The 27,031-nt window shown below is 33.4% G+C and overlaps 1 protein-coding gene across 3 annotated transcripts; it reads right to left on the bottom strand.

Annotated features, from left to right (window-relative positions):
* Positions 1–467: 467 nt before the first annotated feature.
* Positions 468–26,026, bottom strand: LOC122315088 (non-functional pseudokinase ZED1-like). 3 transcript variants are annotated; one of them, XM_043130846.1, is made up of 2 exons: positions 25,367–26,026; positions 468–1,443 (listed from the first exon to the last, which is right to left on the bottom strand). In XM_043130846.1, the coding sequence occupies exons 1-2, from the start codon at positions 25,662–25,664 to the stop codon at positions 620–622; spliced, it is 1,122 nt and encodes a 373-aa protein (XP_042986780.1). In that variant the 5' UTR covers positions 25,665–26,026; the 3' UTR covers positions 468–619. The 3 variants fall into 3 exon arrangements, with proteins under 3 accessions (XP_042986780.1, XP_042986781.1, XP_042986782.1); XM_043130847.1 differs by lacking the exon at positions 25,367–26,026 and adding an exon at positions 2,410–2,610 and having other exon boundaries at positions 468–1,710; XM_043130848.1 differs by lacking the exon at positions 25,367–26,026 and adding an exon at positions 2,248–2,403 and having other exon boundaries at positions 468–1,710.
* Between the last annotated feature and the right edge of the window lie 1,005 nt (positions 26,027–27,031).

Genomic DNA, 27,031 nt, shown 5'->3' on the forward strand with positions numbered 1-27,031 from the left:
AGATATCCGGCCTTTCTCTGTCTCTGCCTCTGTCTGTCTCTCCCATTTCCATATCTTAAGATTGGATCAGGTCGGTGTTATCTTATGGAACTATTTTAATCTGTGCAAGAACTCGATACTTGGCCTATGGATTTACTGGCCAAGTACCGAGTTCTATTTGAAAGAAACCTCCAGAAGCATGCTGAAGTCTATGGTTGATTGTGCAAACCTTGTGGCGTCAGATCTCAGCCATAATTCATTGATGGATGATCTTCTCGAATGGATTTACAAATCTGAGTTTTGATTTCAAAGGATGAACTAGGTGGGAGCCCGAATAGTCCTTTATCTTCCTCATTTGGGACTCACGTGGACAACTTGAAATCTTGGATTTGTCCCACATGCCTTTTTGCTTACTTTACAATGAAAGGATAAATCTATTTTAGCTGCAATAATGGGGAATCAACACCCAGCTTTGCCCTCTGCACATATAAATGGTAACATGGCTGCATGTATGCCTTTTTATTTAATTGAGTACATTCTTGATGACAGATTTGTGCCTTCAAATGCTGCATGTATTATAGAGCATAGAAGACCCTGAATATATATATACATTAATCAATCTGTAACGTAGCTAGCTAATCTAAGGATGTGTGAGACACTGATCATAAATCCGCCTGAGTTGTTTAGCCACATCAGTGATTGTTGGTCTATCTTCTCGTTTGTCGGAGATGCAACTCAGGGCAAGGTTTGCAAAAGTTAGAAACTGCTGCTGATCAACACTTTCTTCCAACAATTCCAGATCTACAATTTCAATCAACCGTTGTTCATCATATTCGGCCTTCACCCAGTCTAGATGAAGGTCTTCATTGTACCTGGTAATTTTTGTACTCACCGTCCATCCTGTCAAGAGCTCAAGTTGAAATCCGCCAAAATAATAGACGTCATCCTTCTCAGTAAAGTTGCCTGTAAGACGATAGTCAGGTGCAATACAACCAATTCTCGAGCTTACAACACTATCGGTTGCATGCACTTGACCTTCAGGAATAGGTAAAGATCGTGAGAAATCAATCAATTTGGGAACATTATTCTCATCCAATATAATGACGAGCGGCTGAATATCCCTATGTACAAAGGGCCTGGAAAAAGCAGTATGGAGATATGCAACTGCATTAGCTATTCCCATTGCAACCCTTACCCTACACTTCCATGGTAACGGCTGAGACTTGACTGGATCATCACGATCAAGTAACCAAGGAGACTCGATTGGATAACGAATGCACGTGAAGAGATTCTTGTGCCCTACGTATTCATACACTAGAGTCGGTGATTGGGTCTCTAGGCAGCATCCTAGGAGCTTTAGAACATTTTTGTGACTACTCATGTTTGATCCAATTACAACGTCTTTAAAAATGCCATATCTAGTAACAGGAGGAAAAGGCCACTGAGGCAAGTGATAGTCATCAAATTTTTTAACTGAAACTAAGCGGCCTTCCAGACAACCCTTGTAAAATTTAACACTACCGTCCCGCAGAAAAAGTTGACGTCGGTCATAGTTGTTTGTTGCTATGCTGAGCTCCTGGGCAGAAAAGAAACGGATAGGATTGCATTTCCCATCGAAAAGGGCGATACGTTCCTCTAATAACAGTCTTGAATTCCTCATAAATGGCGTCTCCGCTTTGTCTTTCCTCTTCAGCTTCAAATATGCATTCATCTTGCTTTGTCTACCGAACCCTTAGAATACAGATAAGACAAGAATATACACACATTATGGTGAGATAAAGATATGGAGATGCTTGATCTGGCTTTAAATGAAGATATTGCGAAACTTAAGAGTTTGGAACCAGTCATCTGCAACCATGTAAATTAAGCATGATCACTCGCAAGAACATGAAACATATTAACTTGTACTTCATGAAATAACAGGGCTTTTATTGATAGATCAGGCTGACCGTTCTCGGAGCTCATGATTTGCATATTATTTGAGGCATTCTGTACAGATCTCAAAACAGCCTCATCTTCAAAGATCTTACAAGTAATCTAGAAATAAATTAGAACATCCAATACTACTAAAAACTAACTTAGGGGAGCAGAGAGAATATATATATATATAAATGAGTAATTCTATGCATCAGCCACTATTCATACTGCATACTTTATAAGGTATAGAGATGTTTTTTATAGAATATATAAATATTTTTTATAAGGTGTGTGGTGTGCAGTGATGAATAGTAACTGCTCTCAATATTTTCTCTATATAAATATATATACCTTTGGATCCAGAGACAATAGATATTGGAGATAGCTCTAGCTAGAACCGGTGAAGCAGAGCAGACTTAACAACAATGGCGAAGCAGTAGGCAATTTACGAGTTTTATTATGGACTAGTAAATGATGGCCAAGCAGGAAACTGGGAAATTTCATTGCAATTACCTGCCAAACTGGGAACACACATTATTCCATCCCTCGTTGGTGTGTTTGACCATCCCCATTTTCTCCACTTTCTCCTTTATCTTTCCGTAGCCACATTCTTTTTCCTCTGACACATTCTTTGCCTTGTCCCCTTTTTTCTTCCTTTTTTTTCTTTTGTCTTCTAACGAGAGACCTTTGGCAGGACCTATAACGTCCATTGATATGAGCTTGGGATATTTCTTCCACTTCAGTGTTCTTTGGTGGTGAATTTTTCTCGGTCGCTCACATTTATCTTATATGCCCAATATCCATTGAGAAAAAATATACCCGCCGAGAATGATGGATTCCGATAAATTTTTTTTTTAATTTTTTTATTTAGTAATTAAGAAAATATTTTTTAATAATATTATGATTTATTTTAAAATAAAATATTTAATAATAGTAGAGTTATGACTTCACATGCTCTTTTGTCATGCCGTGCAAATGCGGGTAATTTTCGATAACTGCACTGCCACTAGATTTTCTTTGTCTTGTCCGTGTGCTACAGAAGAATAAACCCAATGGGGGCACAATGCCTTTTGTCAATGTCTGAATCAATATTTGGAGTTTGATGCCAAATTATTTATAAATACAACTCGTAAACTTTATTTTACATATTTATAAATAAAGAATATTACTCAACAAATCATTTAAACAAATTGAGACGGAAAATAATTATTTTAGACACGTAGAGTTATTTTTATGTTAAAACTGTTGAAGCATAGCATCCAAGATTGAATAAATGGAATTGAAGTCTAAAGCAAATGTGTTAATATAAAAGAAGGAGAGAGTTAGTTAGTTAATTAGTTTATTCTTTTTAGTTTATTTTCTTCTGGTACTTGTATATAAATACATAGCCCTCTTTTGTAATTAATTAATTCAGTCAATTTCATAAAAGCATTTTTCTCAATTTCCAAGTCTCTCTGCTCTATCTCGAGTTCCATTTTCAAACTTGATTCATGTCTTCATCTGAAACTCAACATGGTATCAGATTGAGAACATTCTCTGCTTCCGCAACTTTACATTCTTGCTACTATTGCAAAGTTTTTCTTCGAAATCTTTGTAATCTCTAGAAATTTCTCTTGCATTTCTTAGCAATTTCCATAAATGAGTTCTTCTGATGATGATCTCTTTGTTCATTCATCTGATTTTCGTCAAAATCCTTCGGACGATTCTTCTAGTCCATACTATTTGCATCCAAGTGATAATCCTAGTGCGCTGCTTGTTTCAAAAATATTTGCTGGTAATAATTACATCACGTGGAGTCGATCGATTACCATTGCGTTAACCGTCAAGAACAAAGTCGCATTCATCGATGGATCGATTTTTGCTCCTCCTACTGATCAATGTGTTCTTTACCCTGCTTGGTTGTGAGCCAATAATTTGATACTTTCTTAGCTAATGAATTCTATATCAAAAGAGATAAGAAATAGCTTGCTTTATGTTGCCTCTATTGTCGATCTATGGAATGAATTGAAAACCAGATATTTGAGAAGTGATGGTCCTAGAGTTTTTCATCTTAAAAAATCTCTAAGTTCAATTACTTAAGGTTCTTTGACGATCACTGAGTACTTCAGTTTGTTCAAGACACTATGGGATGAATATCTCAATTACAGTCCATTTCCAACTTGTAACTGTGGGAAGATGGCTTCATGTATCTGCAACTTGTTTGATTTTTTGCTAATGAGACAATAGGCTGACCATGTCTTAAAGTTCATGGCTATCCCCCTGGTTGAACTGGACCTAAAGGAAAGTGCCATCCACCTACTGCAAATGCAGTCATTTCTAATGAAGAGGTCTACACTTCCAATAGTAACGAGAACTAAAAGTTTTCTTTAACTCATGAGGAATTTAACAAACTTCTAGCACTTGCTAATTTGAATACTACATTCACTCAAACAAATCCCACACTAGCTATGAATCTTGCCACTTCTCACTTCTTTGGTAACCTTTTAAACTTGTCATGTTCAGTCTTAGAGCATGAAATTTCATGGATATTAGATATTGGTGCGACAAATCATATGATCTGTTCACCTCTTATGTATTCCTTTACACCTAAACCTATTAATACTCTCATTAACCTACCTAATGGTCATTCAGTTCTTGCCAATTACATTGGTACCATTTGTCTTTCTGACACATTATCTTTGAATAATGTGTTATGTGTTCTTAGCTTTTCTTTTAATTTGCTTTCTGTTTCAAAACTAACCAAAGATACTAATATCTCTGTTTCTTTCCTTGACTCTTACTGCCTTTTACATGACCAATCAGCAAAGAGGATGATTGAGATTGCTAATGAAAAATATGGACTTTACCACTTCAAACAAGCTACTACCTGCAACAAGAATGAGTTTAATTCTTTACCTTTTGCTTTAGCTATTACACAAAGTCATTTAGATATCTGGCATAATAGACTAGGTCATGTTTCTGCTTCAAGATTACATTTTCTTAGACAATTAGAACCTTTCATATCTCTTGATTCAAATAATGTTTGTGATACATGTCACTTTGCAAAGCAAACAACGCTTTCTTTCCTTGTTTCCCAAACAAATTCAAATAATATGTTTGATTTGATACATTGTGATATATGAGGCCTTTTGGTGTTTGTCTCTTATTCTGGCTTCATATTTTTCTTTACAATAGTTGATAATTTCACACGTTGTGTTTGGGTATATATGTTCAAAGCAAAGTCTGAAGTTTCCTCCATCTTAAAAATGTTCTGTAAAATAGTGGAAACACAATTTAGTGTTTCTATCAGAATTATAAGGTCAGACAATGGGTCTGAATTTCTTCTTACTCAATTCTATCATGACAATGGCATAATACATCAAAAGAGTTGTGTGGAAACTTTACAACAAAATGGTTTTGTGGAGAGGAAACATCAACACCTACTAAACACTACTAGAGCCCTAATGTTTCAAGCAAACATCCCTTTAACTTTTTGGAGTAATTTTGTTGATAGCAGCACACATCATAAACAGAATACTTATTCCTTTCCTTAAAAATAAAACACCTTTAGAAATACTCTTCCATAAAGCTCCTAATCTTTCTCATCTAAAGTATTTGGATGTCTTTGCTTTGCATCAACACTTTTAAATCACAAACATAAATTTGATTCAAGAACTTCAAAGTGCTTATTTTTAGGTTATCCCCCTAATATCAAAGGATATAAATTGCTAGATCTAAATATAAACAGAATATTCATTTCAAGAAATGTAATATTTTATGAAAGCAATTTTCCTGTTAAAGCTCTCCCATCTAATTCTGAAGCTAATTCTTTTTTATTTCCACCAAATACTTCTACTTCAGAATTTTCCTTTCATTTATCTAAAAATCTATCAAATCCATCTTCTAGTGAATCAAATCCATAGATTGAACAAATGACAAACATTGAAACACAGATTGAACCAAATGTTTGAAATGTTATGCCAAAACCAAACTCTTCTTCCATTGAATCAATTTTAAATACTGAATCATCTGGTGATCAACATCCTCAAAATATTGATCATTCTTAGTAGCTCAGAAGGTCATCAAGAATTAAACAAACACCTATATACTTGCAAAATTATTTTTGTGGTTTTGTCCAAAATATTATAAATGCAAACTCTTCATCTCCTCATGCCGATTGTTCTCATAACAAAGGTATTCTCTATCCCATCTCTGACTTTATATCTGCAAGTAGATCGTCTTCATCTCATAGAGCCTTTTTAGCATCAATTTCAGCCTCTCAAGAACCCAAAACCTTTAAACAAAATGTCCAAATACTTGAATGGCAAGTTGTTAGGCAAAATGAAATAAATGCCTTAGAGTTAAATAAGACTTGGGAACTTGTTACTCTCCCTAAACACAAACCGACCATAGGCTGCAAGTGGGTATTTCGAATTAAATATAGAGCATATGGAACTATAGAGAGACACAAGGCTAGGTTGGTAGCGAAAAGCTACACTCAACAAGAGGGATTGGATTTTTTTGACACTTTTTCTCTAGTAGCAAAGGTTATTTCCATTCGGTTGATCCTAACAATAGCTATCATTAGAAATTGACATATTCACCAACTAGATGTAAATATTGTTTTTCTATATGGTGACTTACATGAGGAAGTTTATATAAAATTTCCTCCTGGTATGGCTGAAAAGGGAGAAAACAAAGTTTGCAAACTTCTTAAGAGTCTTTATGTCATAAAACAAGCAAGTAGACAATGGTTTGAAAAACTGTCAAATGCCTTGCTTCAATATGGTTTTGTCCAAGGCAATTCAGATTCTTCTTTATTCATCAAGAGGCCTGAATCATCTTTCATAGCTATACTGGTTTATGTAGATGATGTTCTATTGGCTAGTGACAGTTTGATAGAAATTCAATTGCTCAAGGATTTTTAACATCACAAGTTCACAATTAAAGACTTGGGAGAACTTAAATATTTCCTCGGATTGGAAGTGGCAATGTCTAAGAATGGAATCTCAATAAGTCAAGGGAAATATGCTCTTGATATACTTCAAGATACTAGGGTACTTGTTACCAAGCCTGCTGCATTTCCAATGGAATCCAACCTTAAACTCATTGGAACAGATTCTGCCTTATATGATGATCCATCAGCTTACAAAAGAATGATTAGAAGATTGCTATACTTAAATCATCACCAGACCTGACCTTGCCTATTCAGTTTAAGTTTTAAGTCAATTCCTTGCCAAGCCAGCAGTCAATCATTATCAAGTAGCCACTCGAGTTCTTAGATATCTGAAGGCAACACCATGACAATGATTGTTTTTTCCCTTATCATTAGAATTACAATTGAAGGCCTTTTCAGATAATGACTAGGCAGGGTGCATTGACACTCAAAAAAGTATAACAGGGTTTGCTATTTTCCTAGGCAGTTGACTGGTTCCATGGAAAAGTAAGAAGCATGCCACAATAAGTAGGTCATCTGTAGAAGTAGTGTAACAGGCCGCTAGAAATTCAATTGTAGAATTTCTATTGGCTTTAGGAACCTCGTGAAGACCCTATAAGTTTTCACGAATTCATTAATCATATAGGTTTTATTCTAACTACATAATTAGTGTTATTACTCATTATGTTATCAGAAGTGTGTTTTTGATTATTAGAGATACTTAAAAGTGTCTAAATGTATTATGGTTTGTGCCATTAGACTCGGTAGGTTATTTAAGGTTTTATGGCGCAATAACTCTTTTTCTTATTTTCGGATGAAACATCTGTTCAAAACTATAGATATTATTGGATAAAAATATCTTGAGCTGATTTTTATAGATATTATTGGATAAAAATATCTTAAGCTAATTTTGTAGATATTATTGGATAAAAATATCTTAAACTAATTTCGTGGATATTATTAGATAAAAATATATTGAGTTGATTTTTGTAAGTATTATTGGGTAAGAGAGACCTACACTTAATTCTCACTCCGAGTAAGAGAGACCTACACTCAACTCTCACTCTGAGTAAGAGAGACCTACACTTAACTCTCATTTCGGGTAAGAGAGACCTACACTTAACTCTCACTCCAGCCTCATCTTCTTTCATATTTTGTCCATAAATACCACCAGCCACTCCCCACGAAATCTTTTTTCTTTACACTTTTCATTGGATGAACACCAAACACTCTCTCGGACAGTTTTTAGGTGTTCTTTTGCATGCACATTTCGAAACTTTTGTAAGTATTTTATTATAAAGTCTCCTTCATACAAGTTGTTCCTTTTTTAGTCTAGTTTGCGTGAATATCTTATTGTTCCATTTGAAGATCATTTGGTCAGTCAAATATTGTTTAAACTCTAGAAATGTCATTCTGGGAGATAAACTGAAGAATATGTTATAATTTGAAATTTTTAACCAAACTAATGAATAGATATTGGTCCGAAATTTTTATGGAGTATTGTTAACATGTGTATATGATTATTGGTTGAAGATTGTTGCATGATTAAATTTTTTGATGAAATATTTTCTTAGATCTAGAAATTTAGAAACTGGAAGAGGAAAAACAGTTACTGTTTTGAGAAAGTATAAATCTTTGGTAGTTTAAACCTATTCCAATGGCTTTGATAATTTTATTAGAGGATCTTAAGCCTTTTATATATATATTAGAATATTATTTTGAAGATATTTGATGTTAGTTTCAAAGATATGAAATATTATGTAAAGAGATGTTCGGATAGGCCAAAGTATGGATGCTCTTAGCTCAATTTATGTTTTGGTTAATATTTAACCATGTGATCTTGAATTAGAAGCTTATATATATTTTAAGACATCTTTTTAAATCATTTTATGGTTTGGTTTGAAGATCACATCTTTATAAGTCATAGATCAAAAGGTTAATCAAAACAAGTTAGAAACAAAAATCAATGGAAATAGCATATGAGAATTTCGGCCCTATGGAGTTTTAATAGTTGTGATTAGTTTTAAATTTTTCTAGATTGATATTTGAGTTTAGGATAAAATTTACATGAGACATGTAAATTTTGGTGACTTTTGGAATTAGCATGCAAAATCCTTAATTTAGGGGTAAAACGGTCATTTTCCTACATGTAGAGGGTAAAATGAAAATTTTATTCTTTAAGTTAGTATTTTCTATATTTAAAATTATTAGTGATTTAGTTCTAATTTTTAGAATCACTAATTATAGTTCCTCGTAATCGCGCTTGAGGTTTTATAAGAAACTTGGAGATCGAGGTAAGTTAGCTTTTAACTTACTAGCAGTCTACTATGTATGTGTGCTAAGTAAAGGAATTACAGTGTATGTATGTGCGTTATCATATATGTCATGTCATATTCACTGTTGCAAGTATGTCATATTAAGTATGTTTCCGTTACATGTGATATCATATATGAAATATTGTGTGTTAGGTGTTTAAGTCATGTCACGATATAACCCTATCTTAAGTTGGTCATGTCTTTCAAGTTATGTTCAAGTCACGTTATGTTACGTCAGGGCTTCTGTCTTTTCGTATTCTAGTCACGTTTCATCTTGAGTTACATTCAGTTTCATGGGGTCTACAACAACTGTGGCACACGAAGTATGGGGTCACAACAATTTTGATGCATACACTATGTGAGACACAGCAATTGACGTAAAATACATGGGGCCATAACAACTGTGGAGTATGTATTTAACTGCATTGTGACGCGTAGAATACATGGGACCACAACAACTATGGAGTATGTATTTACACGTAGAATACATGGGGCCACAACAACTGTGGAGTATGTATTTAAGTAGTTAAACAATAAGTTTCAGACCACGTTCATGTTAAGTCAAGTGTCAGATCAAGTTTATGTTATGTCATGTTATGTTTACGTACATATTATGTTCATGTTCAAGTTCATGTCAAGTCAAGTTCAGTTCACGTTGCAATTTAAGTTATGTCAGTTATGCTATATATGTCATACGTCAAGTTATGCTTTGATTACTTATGTATGCGGTCACAGCAATTGTGACGCATATACTACATGAGACACAGCAATTATGACACGTAGAATACATGGGGCCACAACAACTGTGGAGTATGTATTTAAGCAGTTAAAGAATAAGTTTCAGATCATGTTCATGTTAAGTCAAGCATGGTTTTAAATACCGTACCGTACCGGCCGGTACGGCCGAAATATTCCTTACCAGTCACCGGTCCGGTACAGATATTGCACATGTTTCGTACCGGTCTGAATACCGGCCGTACCGGCCGATATTTCAGCTTGTACCGGCCTACGTACCGGCCCGTATCAGCCGGTATTTCGGCCTTCTATTTTTTTTTTTTTCATTTTTTCAAACTACAAGTTTATTTTTTGACCCTCAATTTATACCAGACTATTTATAATTTATATATATATGTATTTATGTATAAATTATTCATATATAAACTATTATTTTAGAATATAATTTATTTATTTATATTTATACATATAATTTATTTATATATCGACTATCCCGAAACGGTACACAAAACGGTACCGGTACCGAAATATTTCGTTCCAATGCCTTGACCGGTACGCCATCCGGTACAGTATTCAAAACATTGAAGTCAAGTCTCAGATCAAGTTCATGTTAACTCAAGTTTCAGATCAAGTTCATGTCAAGTCAAGTTCAGTTCACGTTTCAATTTAAGTTATGTCAGTTATGCTATGTTGTACGTCAAGTTATGTTTTAATTACTTATGAATTTGATTATGCATTCATGCTTTTACTGTCATCCATGCATTATTAGCCTGTGTGGAAATTTTTTGTTAACTTACTGAGATTTGTAATCAAATCTCACTTTGGTAGTCCCAACTACCATTCCCCACGAATGGTAGATCTTGTTACAGGACCTGAAGGAGAATCATGAGCTAACCAATTAGACACAGTTGACTGAATGACGATGCGAATTCAATATTAATATAGTAGTTAACGTAAATTACTACTTGTACGATGGAGTTGCATCTCCAGTACTTTTTTGGATCATAAGCATTTTGGACTAGTGTTATGATCTTAGTTGTTTAATGTGTCTTTATATATGAAGTATGTTTTAAGCATTTGGGATATTTTCAATTTGGTGCATAGTATTATTAAAGAAAAAAATTTATCCGCTGCGAATATTGCATAATGTTAGATGCATGTTAGGAACATTGTATCTTATATGTCATGAACGAGGGTAGGTAACCTTGTGTTGTATGTCTCGACGCTTCAAATGTCCGTTCGATCCTAAACGAAATTTGGGGGCGTCACAAGCAGAGTACATGGCCATGGCATCAACAACATGTGAAATCTAATGGCTTCTTTATGCCTTGCAAGACTTAAGCATTAATCACTAGCAACCAACTATGCTTTATACAGACAACAAAGCAACCTTATCAATAGCAACAAACCCTATTCAACATGAGAGGACAAAACATATAAAAATAGACTGTCATCTCATCAGAGAAAAAATGCAGCAAAAAGTCATCAAGTTAGTTCACATTCCTTCAAGATTGCAACTGGTAGATATAATAACAAAATGTCTTGGTTCTCTCCCATTTCACCATACTTTATGCAAGATAAACATCATTAACATACATGTTCATCTTGAGAGGGGGGTGGAGCATAGCATCCAACATTGAACAAATAGAATTGAAGTCTAAAGCAGCACGTGTTAAAATGAAAAAAGAATAGAGTTAGTTAGTCAGTCAGTCAGTTTATTTTCTTCTTGCACTTGTATATAAATACAGAACCCTCTTTTGTAATTAATTCATTCAGTCAATTTCTTAAAAGCATTTTTCTTAATTTCCAAGTCTCTTTGCTCCATCTCGAGTTCCATTTTCAAGCTTGCTTCATGTTTTCATCTGAAACTTAACAAAAACACTCCTGTTAAGATTATTAAGTGAGGAATTTGCTTTCCTTACAACTCTGTTCGGTCTACTAGAGAGAAAGAAATCAATCTATTGGCAAGAAAATGAAACCTCGCCTTTGGTTTTATGTGTGGAAACCAATGTAAGTAGGTTTGTAAGTTTTAGTTTTTTTCCCCTTCTAAAGTGTGTATTTCTTTTATATTGCTTCTATTTTGGTCTATGACATAGGTTCAAAAATACAAAGCTGCTAATCAAAGAGCAATACAAGCACTAGAGAAGGTATTGTGCAAAAAAATTTCCCATTTTTCCTTCCTAATTTGGGGCTCATGATTGTTGCATTAAGATAAATTATTCTATTGTTTCTGATTGATTTACTTATATGTATTAAAGTATGGGGCAACACTTATGGAAGTAGATATCGATGGGTCCTTGTCATATCCTGCACCTCCAATTAACTTGAAAGATACTGGTAAACACTCCTTTTAAGAATCACATTTTTTGTCATTTGCTCGTTGAATTGAGTGTCTGATCGGTGTGTGTGTGTTTCCGTTTACATTTCTATCTTTTCGATGGTTCCATTCTTTTCAAGTTAGCTAACAAGCATTCTCGTCCGAAACCCCTTAATATTGAGGAAGAGCAATATGTGAGAGTGTTGTATGAGAATAAACTTCAAGAATTTTGTAACAACTTCCACTTTCCTCATAAAATTCAGGTATTGTTTCTTTTTTCTCCCCCACAAAATCAGTGCGAAAATATAGGTTATAATGACGGGCTCTTCAAACATCATGTAAGATTACTTTTGATGTTCATTGTAGCTTTTCGTTGGCTAGACGCCATATTGTCCTAGATTCAATTAAAACAATAGTAAGAACACGAATCTCAAAATAACATCGTATACAAAGATATATTACAAGTAATCTAGAAATCGAATAGAACATCAAATACTACCTATCGTTTGATATAATTTGACATACCAAAACTCACAGCCACGTGGGATAATTACTACAAATTAACTTTGGAGCAGAGGGAATATATACCTATGATCTGGATTCCAAACACAAGAGATGGAGATGTTGTAGCTAGAATTGGTGAAATAGAACAAACTTAAACGACAACTTTGTAGCTTGTGGATATGGAAGTCTTGTCTCTTGATAATTTATGAGTTATATTATTTAATTACTAACGAAACTTATAAATAAAGACCAACCATAAAACTGAAAACTTCATTGTAATTACCTGGCAAGTAATGCTATATATAATCTTAGAATATGCAAGCCCTACATATTCATTTTGAAAAAAAAGTGGGATCTACTATTAAAAAAATGATTTTTCTATATGGGGCCCATATCTACCTATTTTTTTTAGAAAGAGAATGTGAAGTGTGCACACTTTAAGACTGTAAATATTATTTCTCTTATCCGGAATAGTCTGTCTTTTAATATACTAATGAAGCAAGTTGCTTGATTCCCCTATTTAATAATCGCAAGAATTGTCTTAAAACACTCATCTACCCTCTTGCATATGCTAATTGCATAATATTATGCAACGTACAAGTCAAACAAAAAATAAACTTAAATGTGTTTGGGCATTTATAAATTAATACATATTACGAACAAAAAAAAGATGAAAATATTGTTAGGACATTGTGGTACGGGACATACAATTACAACCGAAGTAGAAATGAGAAAGAATGAAAAATAAAGAATACAAAATATTTTTCATGGAAAAATCTCTAAACTAATTGGAGCAATAAATCTTCTATGGGCAAATTGTAAAAGGATTTCACTATAGCAAAAGGATTATAAGAATTTCTCTCTAAAATAAGAAGAGAACAATTGACAATACCCTCTCTTATAAAAGAAAAAAGATACACTCTTTCTTATAAAAGGAAAGACAATATTTAGGAGAAACCTCACTATTTTTCTCTCTAAAAAACTCTCTATTTCTCTATATTTTGCTTCCAAAATGGGATAGTATTTTGAAAAACAAAAGCATATATATATATAGGAAATGAAGGCAGTGAGAATATGACGGTTTGGCAATGTGAATTCAAGCTGGAACAGCTTGATATGTGCTGTCAAATAACCCACCATTTTTGACAAATTCTAATTCTTAATGAAGAAGAAAAATGCTTCTTATCATTTTATCTATTTGTTGAAAGTTTTGACCCATAAAAGTCCACAAAAGTGGCTTTACCGCCACAAAATATATATATATATATATATATTTTTATATATCTAATACGTCAAATGAAAAAAGACATTAACTACAATAATATATATCTGTTTCGATCTCCGAAGCAAAAGTTTATAATGAGTCTCTATTTTCATAGATTTTCCATTTTCTATTGTTGTCATGCATATTTGTTTAATTATTTTCTTCAAAGAAAATTTCTTTCTTTATTACATCTCTTGGTTTTATTATTATTTTTTAAATATTTATTATTTTCAAATAATAATCTCAAAACAATAATTGTGCTAAACAAACACTGAAATCCAGTGCTCGTAATTTGTTGTTCCACATAATTGCTGAAATACTTCTATACATTAAAGTATTGCGACAACATAAAAGGATCAATGAGGTATTTCATGACGTGCAGAGCAAGGCAAATTACAGAGGCATTTAAACTAGACAATGATGGATTACTAGTTCTACGCTGTAAATAGACTATAGTGACAATTTTGATGCCTAGTTACACTTAGATTACAAGCACATCAATTCGAAGGTCCTCATAATGTAATTAAAGTTTTCATTCATCATAAATGATGGTCTATTAATGAACTCTGAGTTTATACATAAAAAAATAATTAAACATTATACTAAAGAATTATACTGATCATGGCTTAAAAACCTTGAGCATTTATCCTAATAACACAAGAAATATTCTAGTTGCAGTCTCCAATTTGGAGGATTGCAAAGCAGACCTCACTTAAACAAAATGAGTCGTTTCATTTAAGTGAAGGAATCAGCTGTCTAAGCCATTGGCTTTGCTGTGTAGGGGAGAAATTATGTTCGCGGGCCGGGGGGGGGGGGGGGGGGGGGGGGGGGGATCAACAACTCTCTTAATCCCTAAGCACCATGGGCCTCTGAATCCCACATCATCATCGCCACTTAGCGTTGCCCAATCGCCTTTGCCCACTTCGATTCTTTTCGTCACTTTTTAATTCCTAGAACCTTAATCGCATTTCCAGTCAATCGATTCAAATTGTGATTTGAATCTTCCATGGTTGTGGTGGTAAGCCATTTTCCTTCCAACTAGAATTCTGTTATTCTTGGCTTGATTAAGTAATTTTTGGTCTTTGTTGCCATGAAATCTCATTTGGGCTATGGCTGATATGGCTTGATTAAGTATAGTGATTATTGTTTGTATGCAGAAAAGGGTGTCTTGTTGTGTCCTTGTTTTCCTCTCCCCAATTAAATTACAACCAGACAAAACACGATACTAGTACTACTATGGATTCCCATGCTTGTCTATCTTCTTTTTCTCGAACTCTCAGCTTAGCTTGTTAGAATTCCGTCACATTCTGGTAAGGGAAGCCCATTTCCAGCTAAATGCATCAAATTCCAGCTTTTTAGTTCCACGTTATTTGACCAAGAAGTCTTTGGAAACTCAAGGTCTTGTTCACATATGGATTGGTTTTGTTTTTGAATCTGTAAAAGGTCTAGATTAGGTTCTAGAACGAAAATAAGGGAAATTTTTGCTTTTTTGTTGTTGTTTTCGCTTGGATTTTGGCGGATGAGAAGCCTAGCTCTACTATATTTGTTTTCTGTTTTTTCTTTTCTTCTAGGTATTTTTTTGAATGGTGGCAAAATTGGGATTAAATTAAGTTTTCAAAGAATTGTGTGTGAGTTCTGTTTTGTGTGGCCGGTAATGGAAGGGAGAATTGACTTAGCTTGTTTGAATTTGGGCTCAAAACTTCATCTGGGTTAAATCAAAACCATTAATTTGTTAACTTTCCACAAGACTTGACATTTTTGCTTTGTGAAATTCTAATATTGTAATGGACGACGGGGAGCTTGGTATCTTATGCTGTGTATAGTCTCTCAATCTCTTATCTAATGGAGAGGGTGTCGATGGGCTTATGGGCAGTCGATGGCACGATTAGATCTCTCTCTCTTTTGAAGACCAGAGGAGGGAATGGCCTAGGGTTTGAACTTCTGATTTCTCCTTGCTCGTTGAAGACCAATGGCTTTTTTGGTCATTTAGTTGACATACACATACAGACCGTAAAGAAGTCCCAAAATAGGGACTACATATAGCACGACTCATAACACAACTGGTTCTTAAACACGTAGATTGAGGCAATGTTTGGATAACCTCAAATTGATACTATATTTGGATACTGAGATAATTTTAAATAATTTGTGAATAGTAATAAATAATAATAAAATAATAACGATTGTTTGTGAAAGAACTTGGAGAGAATAACGATTAACAGGAATTACAGTCCCACTCAAAGAGAGTTGACTTCACTTGTATGTATGCAGCAGCACGATAGTACTTCAGTTTCCCCTTAGAAAATCATATGCAATAGCAATATTTCACTCCCATTCCCTTGCACAGGTCCAGAAACTAGATTAGGCATCTGGTACTTCAATTTTGCTGAATTCAAGGACCCTTTTAATGAAAAAGATACCCTCTTCATTGCTTGTCTTTGCAAGTGGTAGTTCAGCAACTGCAAGAATTTATGGAAAATTGATCTTCTAGGATGCACTAAATTAACAGTCATTGATCATTCAGTTGCAAATTTCAATCATTGCATGGTTATTTAAGTTATCCACATCAGAGGCAAATAATGATGGAGATTCAGCTGAAGATGAAAAAAGCAATAGAAAATTCATTTCAATGATTGAAATCATAAGCATTACATACCCCACTAGTTTTGAAATAAGAAAAACTCAAAACCCTCAATTCCTTAACAAATGACTCGACTTTTATGATTGAAAAAATATGGGATAACTTCAACACTTTAAAAGGGTTTTCTCTCTACAACTTTGAGGTTGAGAGAAAGCAGAATGTATAGTAAGAATGAAAGTTGCATTGAAAACAGAGTAAGAAATTTGGATAACACTAATTTGCTTAGATTACACTCAATAATCACACTACAAATAGGCTCTAACCAAGAAATAAACTCCTACCCTTTAGAAACCACTTACCCACAACCAATAAACAATAAGTAACTAAAAACTTCAAATTAATAGGATTCCATATTAGTGAAATACACTGTAATAAAATAAAAAATTATAATAAAATGAAGAAAAATCAAACGAAACTAGCTTGGACTGAGGTACGGAAATGTCGCTTTCTTTAAGGAGATTCAAGTCCTCTATAGTGTGTAAATTTTCAATTGAACCGGTATAGCAAACCCCCTCTTGACTTGTCTTCTCTAGGATACAACAGTCAAATTGATCGTCTTATAGCTTGAATAAATTTTGTACAAGTTATTGACCTCAAAACTCCTCTAAAAATAATACCTATCTTTTGTCTGAAAATTCTCAATATCTCAAGACACTATCTTGTTTTCACTACACGTATAGTGACGAAGAAATGAATTTCTTCTACCTCTTGCTACGTACAACCCCATCTACCTATTTATAGAGTTTTAAAAGCCGTAAAACTGAACGTTGGTGACTTGGTCCTCTAAAAAACTAGATCTCACATGTGCCTCCTAAAATATAGAAAGCAATCCAACAACCAACTGCTAGAGGATTTCAAGAAGTCTGATTCTAATTTTTATAAAAACCGAAAAGGAATAAGAGAGTGAATAAGAGAGAGAAAAGAAAGACTACTTCACGTAGTCTAGCTTTCACATAGCTGTTAAAAGCAAATAAAACAAGATTTTATTAGATTAGTCCGTTGTTGACTGGGAAATAATGAATGCCGAAAAACAACCAAATAAATCTTAACAGGAAAAGAAAAGATTTTGTGGAAACCTCTCTCAACAGATTTTGAAGAGTTATAATTTTTTATTCAAATATAATCTATTAAAACAATACCAACATTCTCCCACAATAAAAAAAAATAAAAGAGACACTTTCAGACAAAGAATGATTATTATGCATTATGAAGGTATGCTCTGCATTGAACTCTCACTTAGTGAAATGATAATTTTTACTTAAAAGTTAGTAGTAGTCTCAGACTTGAATTAGAACTTATAAAGGGAAATAAAAAATATTGTTCACACATACAATCCAGATGCTGACATGAGCTTTATTAATTAGCACATTACGACCTTGTGCTATTCTTGGTTTCATGAGTGTATTTGAGAATAAGTCCAATTTTCATAGAGAGAGACCCCACTCTCACACTCACATAGGTGAAATTTGTCAATAGTGCTCATGTAATTCTAACACCCTACTCATAAGAGCTACATAATTTCATTAAAAATTTCTTTCATAAAACTCATCCTCCATCGTTATAGGATTAATGCACTTACACTATAGGAATGGAGAAAACTCTTAAATAAAGTAAATAGTGCATTTCTTACTACCACCAAAAGATTCGTTCTTCTAATTGAACCCAGTTTTCAGGATCTCTGATCTCTGGGTTAGGTATCCTCATGTATGGTTCATGATTGCATGGACTTTAATTCCATTCCCCTCGATATATTCCAGACTCTCTCTTGTCAAGGCCTTGGTTAGTGGATCTGCTAGATTATCACAAGATTTAACATAATCCATGTTAATGATAGTATTACTCAAATAAGATCTCACAGTACTGTGGTTTCTTTTTATGGATCTGGATTTTCCGTTATAATAACAATTTTGTATCCTACAAATAGTAGTAGTATTATCACAATGAATTAATATGGGTGGAACTCCTTTTTCCCACAGTGGAATCTCATGAAATAGATCTCTCAACCAGTTTGCTTCCACACTTGCAGAAGCTAAAGCTATAAGCTCAGCTTCCATAGTTGAGTTAGCAATAATAGTTTGTTTTTTAGACTTCCAACATACAACACCACCACTCAAGGTAAAAATATAACCAGTAGTTGAAAGAGAATCACTTGACAAGGTATTCCAATAGGCATCACTGAAACCTTCGAGTGCAATAGGATATTTTTCATTAAACAAGTCATAATTTTTTGTACCGGATAAATATTTCATTATCCAATCCATTGCAAACTAATGGTCTCTTCCAGGCTCAGTAGTAAATCTACTAAGTACTCCTACTGCATAAGCAATGTCAGTTCTAGTACAATCAGTTGCATAACGTAAATTGCCAATCATGCTAGCAATAGAAAATAAATGAACACTACGATCAGAAGGAGTAACAACGTGCTTGCATCCAACATAATTATATTTCTTTAATAGTTTTTCTACGTAATGCAAATGATCTAGAAAGATATCATCACATGTATTGGTGATTTTCATTCCCAAAATAAAATTAGTCTCACCAAGATCGTTCATATCAAAATGATTGCTAAGCATGCTATTTGTATAATCTATAACATGCAAATTAGAACAAAAACTCAATAAATCATCAACATATAGGCTAATAATAACATGGAAATTTTTTCAAGATTTATGATAAATATGTTGCCCAGATGACTAACAGAAGAGGGAGAGTGAATTGAGTTGTATTAAAAAAATAACAATTATAAATCAAATATATAATATAAAATATAAACAAAATATGAAATGACAATAAATATAAAGAGTAAGGGTAAGAGAGAAGCAAACTCAGTATGTTAACGAGGTTCGGCCCCACTGCCTACGTCCTCGCCTCAAGCTACCCCTTGAGGATTTCCAAATTCACTATTCAACCTCATTCAGGTGGAGATAGAAACCTATTACACCTTTGAACAACACCGCTACAAAGGATCCGTGTAGAACACCCTCTACACTTGCAATCACCTTACACGTGGTGATTCAACTATTCCCCGTGTAGAATACTTTCTACACGCACAAGGGTTATACACACTCTTTTTCTGATACAAAAGCTGATAGTGGGTAGGTTATCAGAAAACACTCCTCAATGAGTAAAATAAGAACAATATAGTGCAAACTATATCTCTCAAAATGAACAAGGATTAAGGCTCAATGCTTAGAGAAGAGAGAATGAAAACTTTGAATGAATGTTGTATGCTCTTGATGTTGTGAATCTAAAACTCTCAAATGATCTATTTATAGGCATATGAGACTTCATGTTCAAATTTAAAAAGATTCACATGTCAAAGACAACATCATTCACTTTTTCAAAAAATTCAAATAAAATGTTCTTCCTTTTCAATTGTCAAAGACAACATCATTCACTTTTTTAAAAAAATCAAACCTAATCTTTTACTTTTGGCATATGACAAAATGAGCACACTTTCCTTTTCAAAAAAATTCAAACCTAATCTTTTACTTTTTGCATATGACAAAAGAAGCACACTTTCCTTTTTAAAAAATTCAAACCTAATCTTTTACTTTTTGTATATGACAAAATGAGCACACTTTACTTTTCAAAATTTTCAAACAAAATCATCTACCTTTTGTATAAGTCTAAAAAAGCATCAATCACTTCTGAAAATATTCAAATAAAACATGCACATGTGAAAGATGCCAATCAATCATCTTTAATATTTTCAAAATTCAACCTTTTAATCAAGCCATGCACATGTAAAAGATGACAATCAATCATCTTTCAAAATTTTCAAATTTAATTTTCAAAAATATTCATGCACATGTGGAAAATATATTTTAATGCTTTATGATAAAATATTAATTTTGAACATTAATCCTAATTTCAAATTTTAAGAGATTTACAACATTACTCTATGACTTTAATGTGAACTTGTTTCCTTCTTGCTCATGCTTGATTGTTTGATGTGCTTGATTCTATTGTGTGGACAACTTGAGCTTGAAACTCTTTTATTCTTTGAATTCATTTGTTATCATCAAAATCCATGTGTAGATTTATAATCACATGAAATTTGAAACCTTGGGTTCAATAAAATACATTTATCAATTTCATTTGACTTATAGCCATTCTCAATCATGCAAAAGTCAAATTTCTCATGCTACTGTTTAAGGGCATGCTTTAAGCCATATAGGGATTTTGTCAACTTACACATTTTTTTTTTTTTTTTGGCTAGGCTCTATAAAACCTTCGGGTTGATCTATATAAATTTCTTCATCTAGGTCTCCATTCAAAAAAGTTGTTTTAACATCCATCTGATGAATTTTTAAATTATATATTGCTGCAATGATAATTAACAATCTAATGGATGTTACTTTTGTAATCGGAGAAAATGTGTTGAAAAAATCAAAGTAAGATTTTTGTTTAAAACTTTTTGCTACAAGTCTTGCCTTAAATTTTTCAATGGTTCCATCCAGTCTAATTTTTTTTTTTTAAGGACCCATTTACTTCCTATGGTTTGCAACCCGGTGGTAACTCCGCTAATTTTCAAGTTCTATTAGAAATTAGTGAATCTATCTCATCATTTATAGCCTCTTTCCAAAACACAGAATCAGGTGATGCTAAAACTTCTTGTAGAGTATTTAGATTTTCTTCAATATTATAAATATAATAGTCAGGACCAAAATCTTTTTCAATTCTAGCTCTTTTACTCATTCTTAATCCAAAATTTTCTTCATATCTTAGAGGAGTAGAAGAACTAGTTCTAGAAAAAATATTTTGTCTAAATTCTTGACCCCCACTATTTTTAGATTTAAAAGGAAAATTTTCTTCATGCAAAATTGCATCGCCTAATTAAAAAATCACTTTATTCTCAGTATCAAAAAATCTATAGACTGTGCTATTTTTTGCATATTCAAGAAATATATAAGTGGTAATTCTAACATCCAATTTGGGCTTTTTAGGATTTGTTAGCCTTAAAAATGACAAACCCAAACTTTAAAATATCCCAAACTTGGGTTATACCCTCTCCATAACTCAAAATGTGTAGTTTTTGAATTTTTATAAGGCACCCTATTTTAAACATGAGAAATAGTCAAAATTGTTTCACTCCAAACCTTGAGGGAGCACCTGAATCAATCAACATGGCATTTGTCAATTCGATTAACGTTCTATTTTTCCTTTTAGGATTTGAATCATACTCTCGACCTATTTCACTTCTAAATCTTTTAATTTTTCTACCAAATTGATTTTTAACTTCATGGAGGAATTCTTTGAATTTTTCAAAAGCATTACTTTTATTTTTTAATAAATAAATATATGTATATATTGAAAAATTATCCATAAAAGTGATAAAATATCTATTTCCTCCACGAGTTAAAATTCCTTCAAATTCACAAAGATCAGTGTGAATAAAATCTAACAATTTGGTGTTTTTCTCAACATTTTTATGAGGCCTTTTTGAAATTTTTGCTTGACTAAAAATTTCACATTTTTGAAAATCAATTTTCAATTTGGGAATTAATCCTAAACTATTCATGATTTCAACATTTCCACTATTAATATGACATAAACTTGCATGCCAAAAATTTAAAAAAGAAAGCATATAAACAGAAACATCCAATGCTTTATTATCAACGTTCAACTTAAACATTCCATTACAAACATAGCCCTTGCCCACAAAAACTCCATTTTTAGTAATAACATATTGATCAGATTCCATAGTTTGTTTGAAGCCAGTTTTGTTGAGTAGAAAGCTTGACATTAAATTCTTCCTCATAGACAATATATAGAGCATATCTTTAAGCATCAATATACATCCAAAGGTGAATTTCAGCTCGACCTTACCACTCCCAAGGATCTTGGTTTTGCTTGAATCACTAAGCATAATAGATTTCTCTTCTTCAAATGGAGTATACTTTTTGAATCAATTTTTTTTAACATAGCAGACGTGCCTATTGGCACCAGAATCTGCCTACCACCCTTCAACAAAATGAATAATGTTAATGTCTGTAATTGTTGCTACAAATGGCTCATCGGTTACATTCACTTGAAGATTATTTCCTCGCTTTCGAAATTTGCAAATTCCAGCAAAATGCCCACTATAGCCACAGATAAAACAAGCTTGATTTTGTAAAAAGGGTCATTGGTTCTTGTCCTTTTGGTTGGAAAAACCTTTTTTTGTGAGGTCTACTAAATTTTTTGAATTTTTTTCTTTGTGAGTTCAAGTTACTATCTTTTGAAATCTGACCTTTGGGCAAGACACCATTTTTAGAAATTGAATGTACCTTCATCATGGAAGTCTCATTTCCATTTTGAACCATCAATGCATCCCGGTCTCTAGCTTCATCTTCTACCCAAATATACATAATTAAGGCCTCTAAAGACGTCTCATTTTTTTTGTGGTGCATCGACTTTTGAAACTCCCTCCATGAAGGTGGTAGTTTGTCAATGATGCCACAGACAATTAGATTGTCTCCAATTTTGATGCATTCAGATTGAACTGCTGCTACAACCATTTGGAACTCTTGCGCTTGTTCTGCGACGAACTTTCCATCTGCCATTTGATATTGAAAGAAACGACTTGCCGCATACTTCTTTGCTCCAGCTTCTTCCATATCATATTTATTCTCTAAGGCTTTCCAAATCTTCTGTACAGAGGAGTAAGTGGTATTATAGAAATCATAAAATTGATCAGCAAGACAATTTAAAAGATAACATCGACAGTTATACTCATCTCTTGTTTATTTCTCAATCTTTTCTTCATGAGCTTTGACTTGTGCTTCGATCATGTTCTCGGTAGTGATCTTGTTTGGATTCTTCGCAGAAAGAACATATGAGACGTTGACAAGGCTTAGATAGAAGAGCATCTTACACTTTCATATCTTGAAATGGGCTCCCTTGAAGCGGAAGGGCTTGTTGAGATCTCCAACATTTTCCATGGATTTTTCGTTTGTAAGCTCCATATTTGAGTTCTCTTTAAAATTGCTAGTGAAATACACTGTAATAAAATAAAAAATTACAATGAAATGAAAAATTCAAACGAAACCAGCTTGGACTGACGTACGGAAATGTCGCTATTTTTAAGGAGATTCAAGCCATTTACGGTGTATAAAGTTTCAATTGAATTGGTGCAACAGACTCCCTTTTGACTTGTCTCCTCCTGGATACAACAACCCAACTGATTGTCGTATAGTTCGAATAAACTCAGTTCAAAGCTCCTCTAAAAATAATACCTCTCTTTTGTCTGAAAATTCTCAATATCTCAAGACACTATATATCTTGTTTTCACTATACGTATAGTGACGAAGAAATGAATTTCTTCTACCTCTTGTTACGTACAACCCCATCCACCTATTCATAAAAGTTTTAAAAGCCATAAAACTGAATGTTGGTGACTTGGTCCTTTAAAACCAGATCTCACATGTGGCTCCTAAAATATAGAAAGCAACCCAACAACCAATGGCTAGAGGATTTCAAGAAGTTTGATTCTAGTTTTTATGAAAACTGAAAAGGAATAACAGAGTGAATAAGAGAGAGAAAAGAAAGACTGCTTCACATGGTCTAGCTTTCACATAGCCGTTAAAAGCAAATAAAACAAGATTTTATTAGATTAGTCGGTTGTTGACTAGGAAATAATGAATGGCGAAAAACAACTAAATAAATATTAACGGGAAAAGAAAAGATTTTGTGGAAACCTCCCCCAATAGATTTTGAAGAGTTCAACGTCAAACTATATAATTTTTATCTATTAAAAAAATACCAACATTCCACACTCATACATCTTTGTAAATCTTGTTTAGCTGCAATAATGAGGAATCAACACCCAGCCTTGTCCTCTAAGTAGTAACATGGCTGCATGTACGCCTTTTTATTCAACTGAATACATTCTTGATGACAGACCTGTGCCTTGGAATGCTGCATGTATTATAGAGCATAGAAGACCCTGAATATATAACATTAATCAATATGCAACGTAGCTAGCTAATCTAAGGCGGTGTGAGACACTGATCATAAATCTGCCTGAGTTGTTTAGCCACATCAGTGATTGTTGGTCTGTCTTCTCGTCTTTCGGAGAGGCAACTCAGGGCAAGGTTTGCAAAAGTTAGAAACTGCTGCTGATCAACACTTTCTTTCAACAATTCCGGATCTACAATTTCAATCAACCGTTGTTCATCATATTCGGCCTTCACCCAGTCTAGTAGAAGACGGTTTTCATTGTACCTGGTAATTTTTGTACTCAACGTCCATCCTGCCAAAAGCTCAAGTAGAAATCCGCCAAAATGATAGACGTCATCCTTCTCAGTAAAGTTGCATGTAAGATAATAGTGAGGTGGAATACAACCAATTCTGCTCACAACACGATAGTCGTTTGCATGCACTTGACCTTCAGGAATAGATAAAGAGAGTGAGAAATCAACCATTTTGGGAACATTATTCTCATCCAATATAATGAGGGGTGACCGAATATCCCTATGTACAAAGGGCCTGGAAAATGCAGTATGGAGATATGCAACTGCATTAGCTATTCCCATTGCAATCCTTAACCTACACTTCCATGGTAACGGCTGAGACTTGACTGGATCATCACGATCAAGTACCCAAGGAGACTCGAATCGATAACGAATGCGCGTGAAGAGATTCTTGTGCCCTACATATTCATATACTAGAGTCGGCCATTGGGTCTCTAGGCAGCATCCGAGAAGCTTTAGAACATTGTTGTGAATACTCATATTTGATGCAATTACAACGTCTTTAAAAATGTCCTCATATCTAGTAATGTAACCAATATTAAATTTTTTAACTGAAACTAAGCGGCCTTCCAGACAACCCTTGTAAAATTTAACACTACCGTCCCGCAGAAAAAGTTGACGTCGGTCATAGTTGTTTGTTGCTTTGCTGAGCTCCTTGGCAGAAAAGAAACGGATAGGATTGCATTTCCCATTGAAAAGGGCGATACGTTCCTCTAATAACAGTCTTGAATTCCTCATAAATGGCGTCTCCTCTTTGTCTTTCCTCTTCAGCTTCAAACATGCTTTCATCTTGCTTTGTCTACCAATTAGAATACAGATAAGACAAGAATATTCACACATATTATGGTGAGATAAAAAGTAAAAATATGGAGATGCTTAATCTGGCTTTAAATGAAGACACTGCAAAACTTAAGAGTTTTGAAACGGTAATCTGCAACCATGTAAACTAAGCATGATCACTCACAAGAACTTGAAACATATTAACATATACTTCATGAAATAACAGGGCTTTTATTGATAGATCAGGCTGACCGTTCTCGTAGCTCATGATTTGCATATTATTTGAGGAATTCTGTACAGATCTCAGAACAGCCTCATATTCAAAGATCTTACAAGTAATCTAGAAATAAATCAGAACATCCAATACTACTAAATACTAACTCAGGGGAGCAGAGAGAATATATATATTTATAAATATATATATATATATATATATATTTACCCATGGATCCAGAGACACACAGATATTGGAGATAGCTGTAGCTGGACCCGGTGAAGCAGAACAAACTTAAACAATAATGGCGAAAAACTAGGCAATTTACGAGTTTTATTATCATATTTAATACTAACCAAATTTGTAAATGATGGCCAAGCAGGAAACTGGGAAATTTCATTACAATTACCTGGATATCCTCTTCAACTTCGCCCAAATGATGACCCACTACGCCTACCTGCTTATGGTCCTCACCTGGCTGAGAACCAAACCAAAACATAGCAAGTGTGCAAGGAGAGCAAAATTTGTGGACCAACTTCAGCGTCAATTATTACTTATTTGTCTCCAGTTATTTTTTATCAAAAATTATTTCTTAGTGATGAATTTTTCTCGGCCGGTCTCATTTCTCTTAGAGTATTGCTATATCTATAAAGTAATTATACAAAAATAATTCACAAATTCATATGACTTTATCTAATATATTAAATTTATTTTTCAATAAAAATAATTTTATAATCTGATAAATTACATTAAATTATATTAATTTATAAGATTATTTTTATATAATTTATTTGTGACTAAACTATTTTCTTTTCTTTTATTTTCTCTTATATGCCTCAATATCCATCATGGCGTGCAAATGCGGGTAATTTTTAATTGAGTATTGTTTATATCATGATTTGATATTAGATAATTAGAAATTATTTATTATATTTTATTTATAAATTTATTATCATAAAATAATAATAAAATAAATAATAAATAGATTTTTTTTCTTTTTGATATTTGCACTGCCACTAGATCTTCTGTGTCTTGTCCGACGAGCGCGAGAGACGAATAAACCCAACTGGGCACAATGTCTTGCCAATGTCTCAATCAATATTTGGAGTTTGATGCCAAATTATTTATAAATACAACTCGTAAACTTTATTATAGATATTTATAAATAAAGAAGATTACTCGACAAATTAATTATAAAATAAAAATAAAATTA

The sequence above is a fragment of the Carya illinoinensis genome, chromosome 7 (genome assembly GCF_018687715.1).
Source record: "Carya illinoinensis cultivar Pawnee chromosome 7, C.illinoinensisPawnee_v1, whole genome shotgun sequence".
NCBI lineage: Eukaryota > Viridiplantae > Streptophyta > Magnoliopsida > Fagales > Juglandaceae > Carya > Carya illinoinensis.

What these genes read in the sequence shown, in the direction of transcription:
- LOC122315088 (XM_043130846.1), bottom strand. Translation starts at nt 25,664, where the DNA reads ATGTGTGAATATTCTTGTCTTATCTGTATTCTAATTGGTAGACAAAGC. An exon ending in CTTAGTTTCAGTTAAAAAAT is followed by an intron (nt 1,444 to 25,366) that starts TTAATATTGGTT and finishes CAGTTAAAAAAT; the next exon opens with TTGATGACTATCACTTGCCT.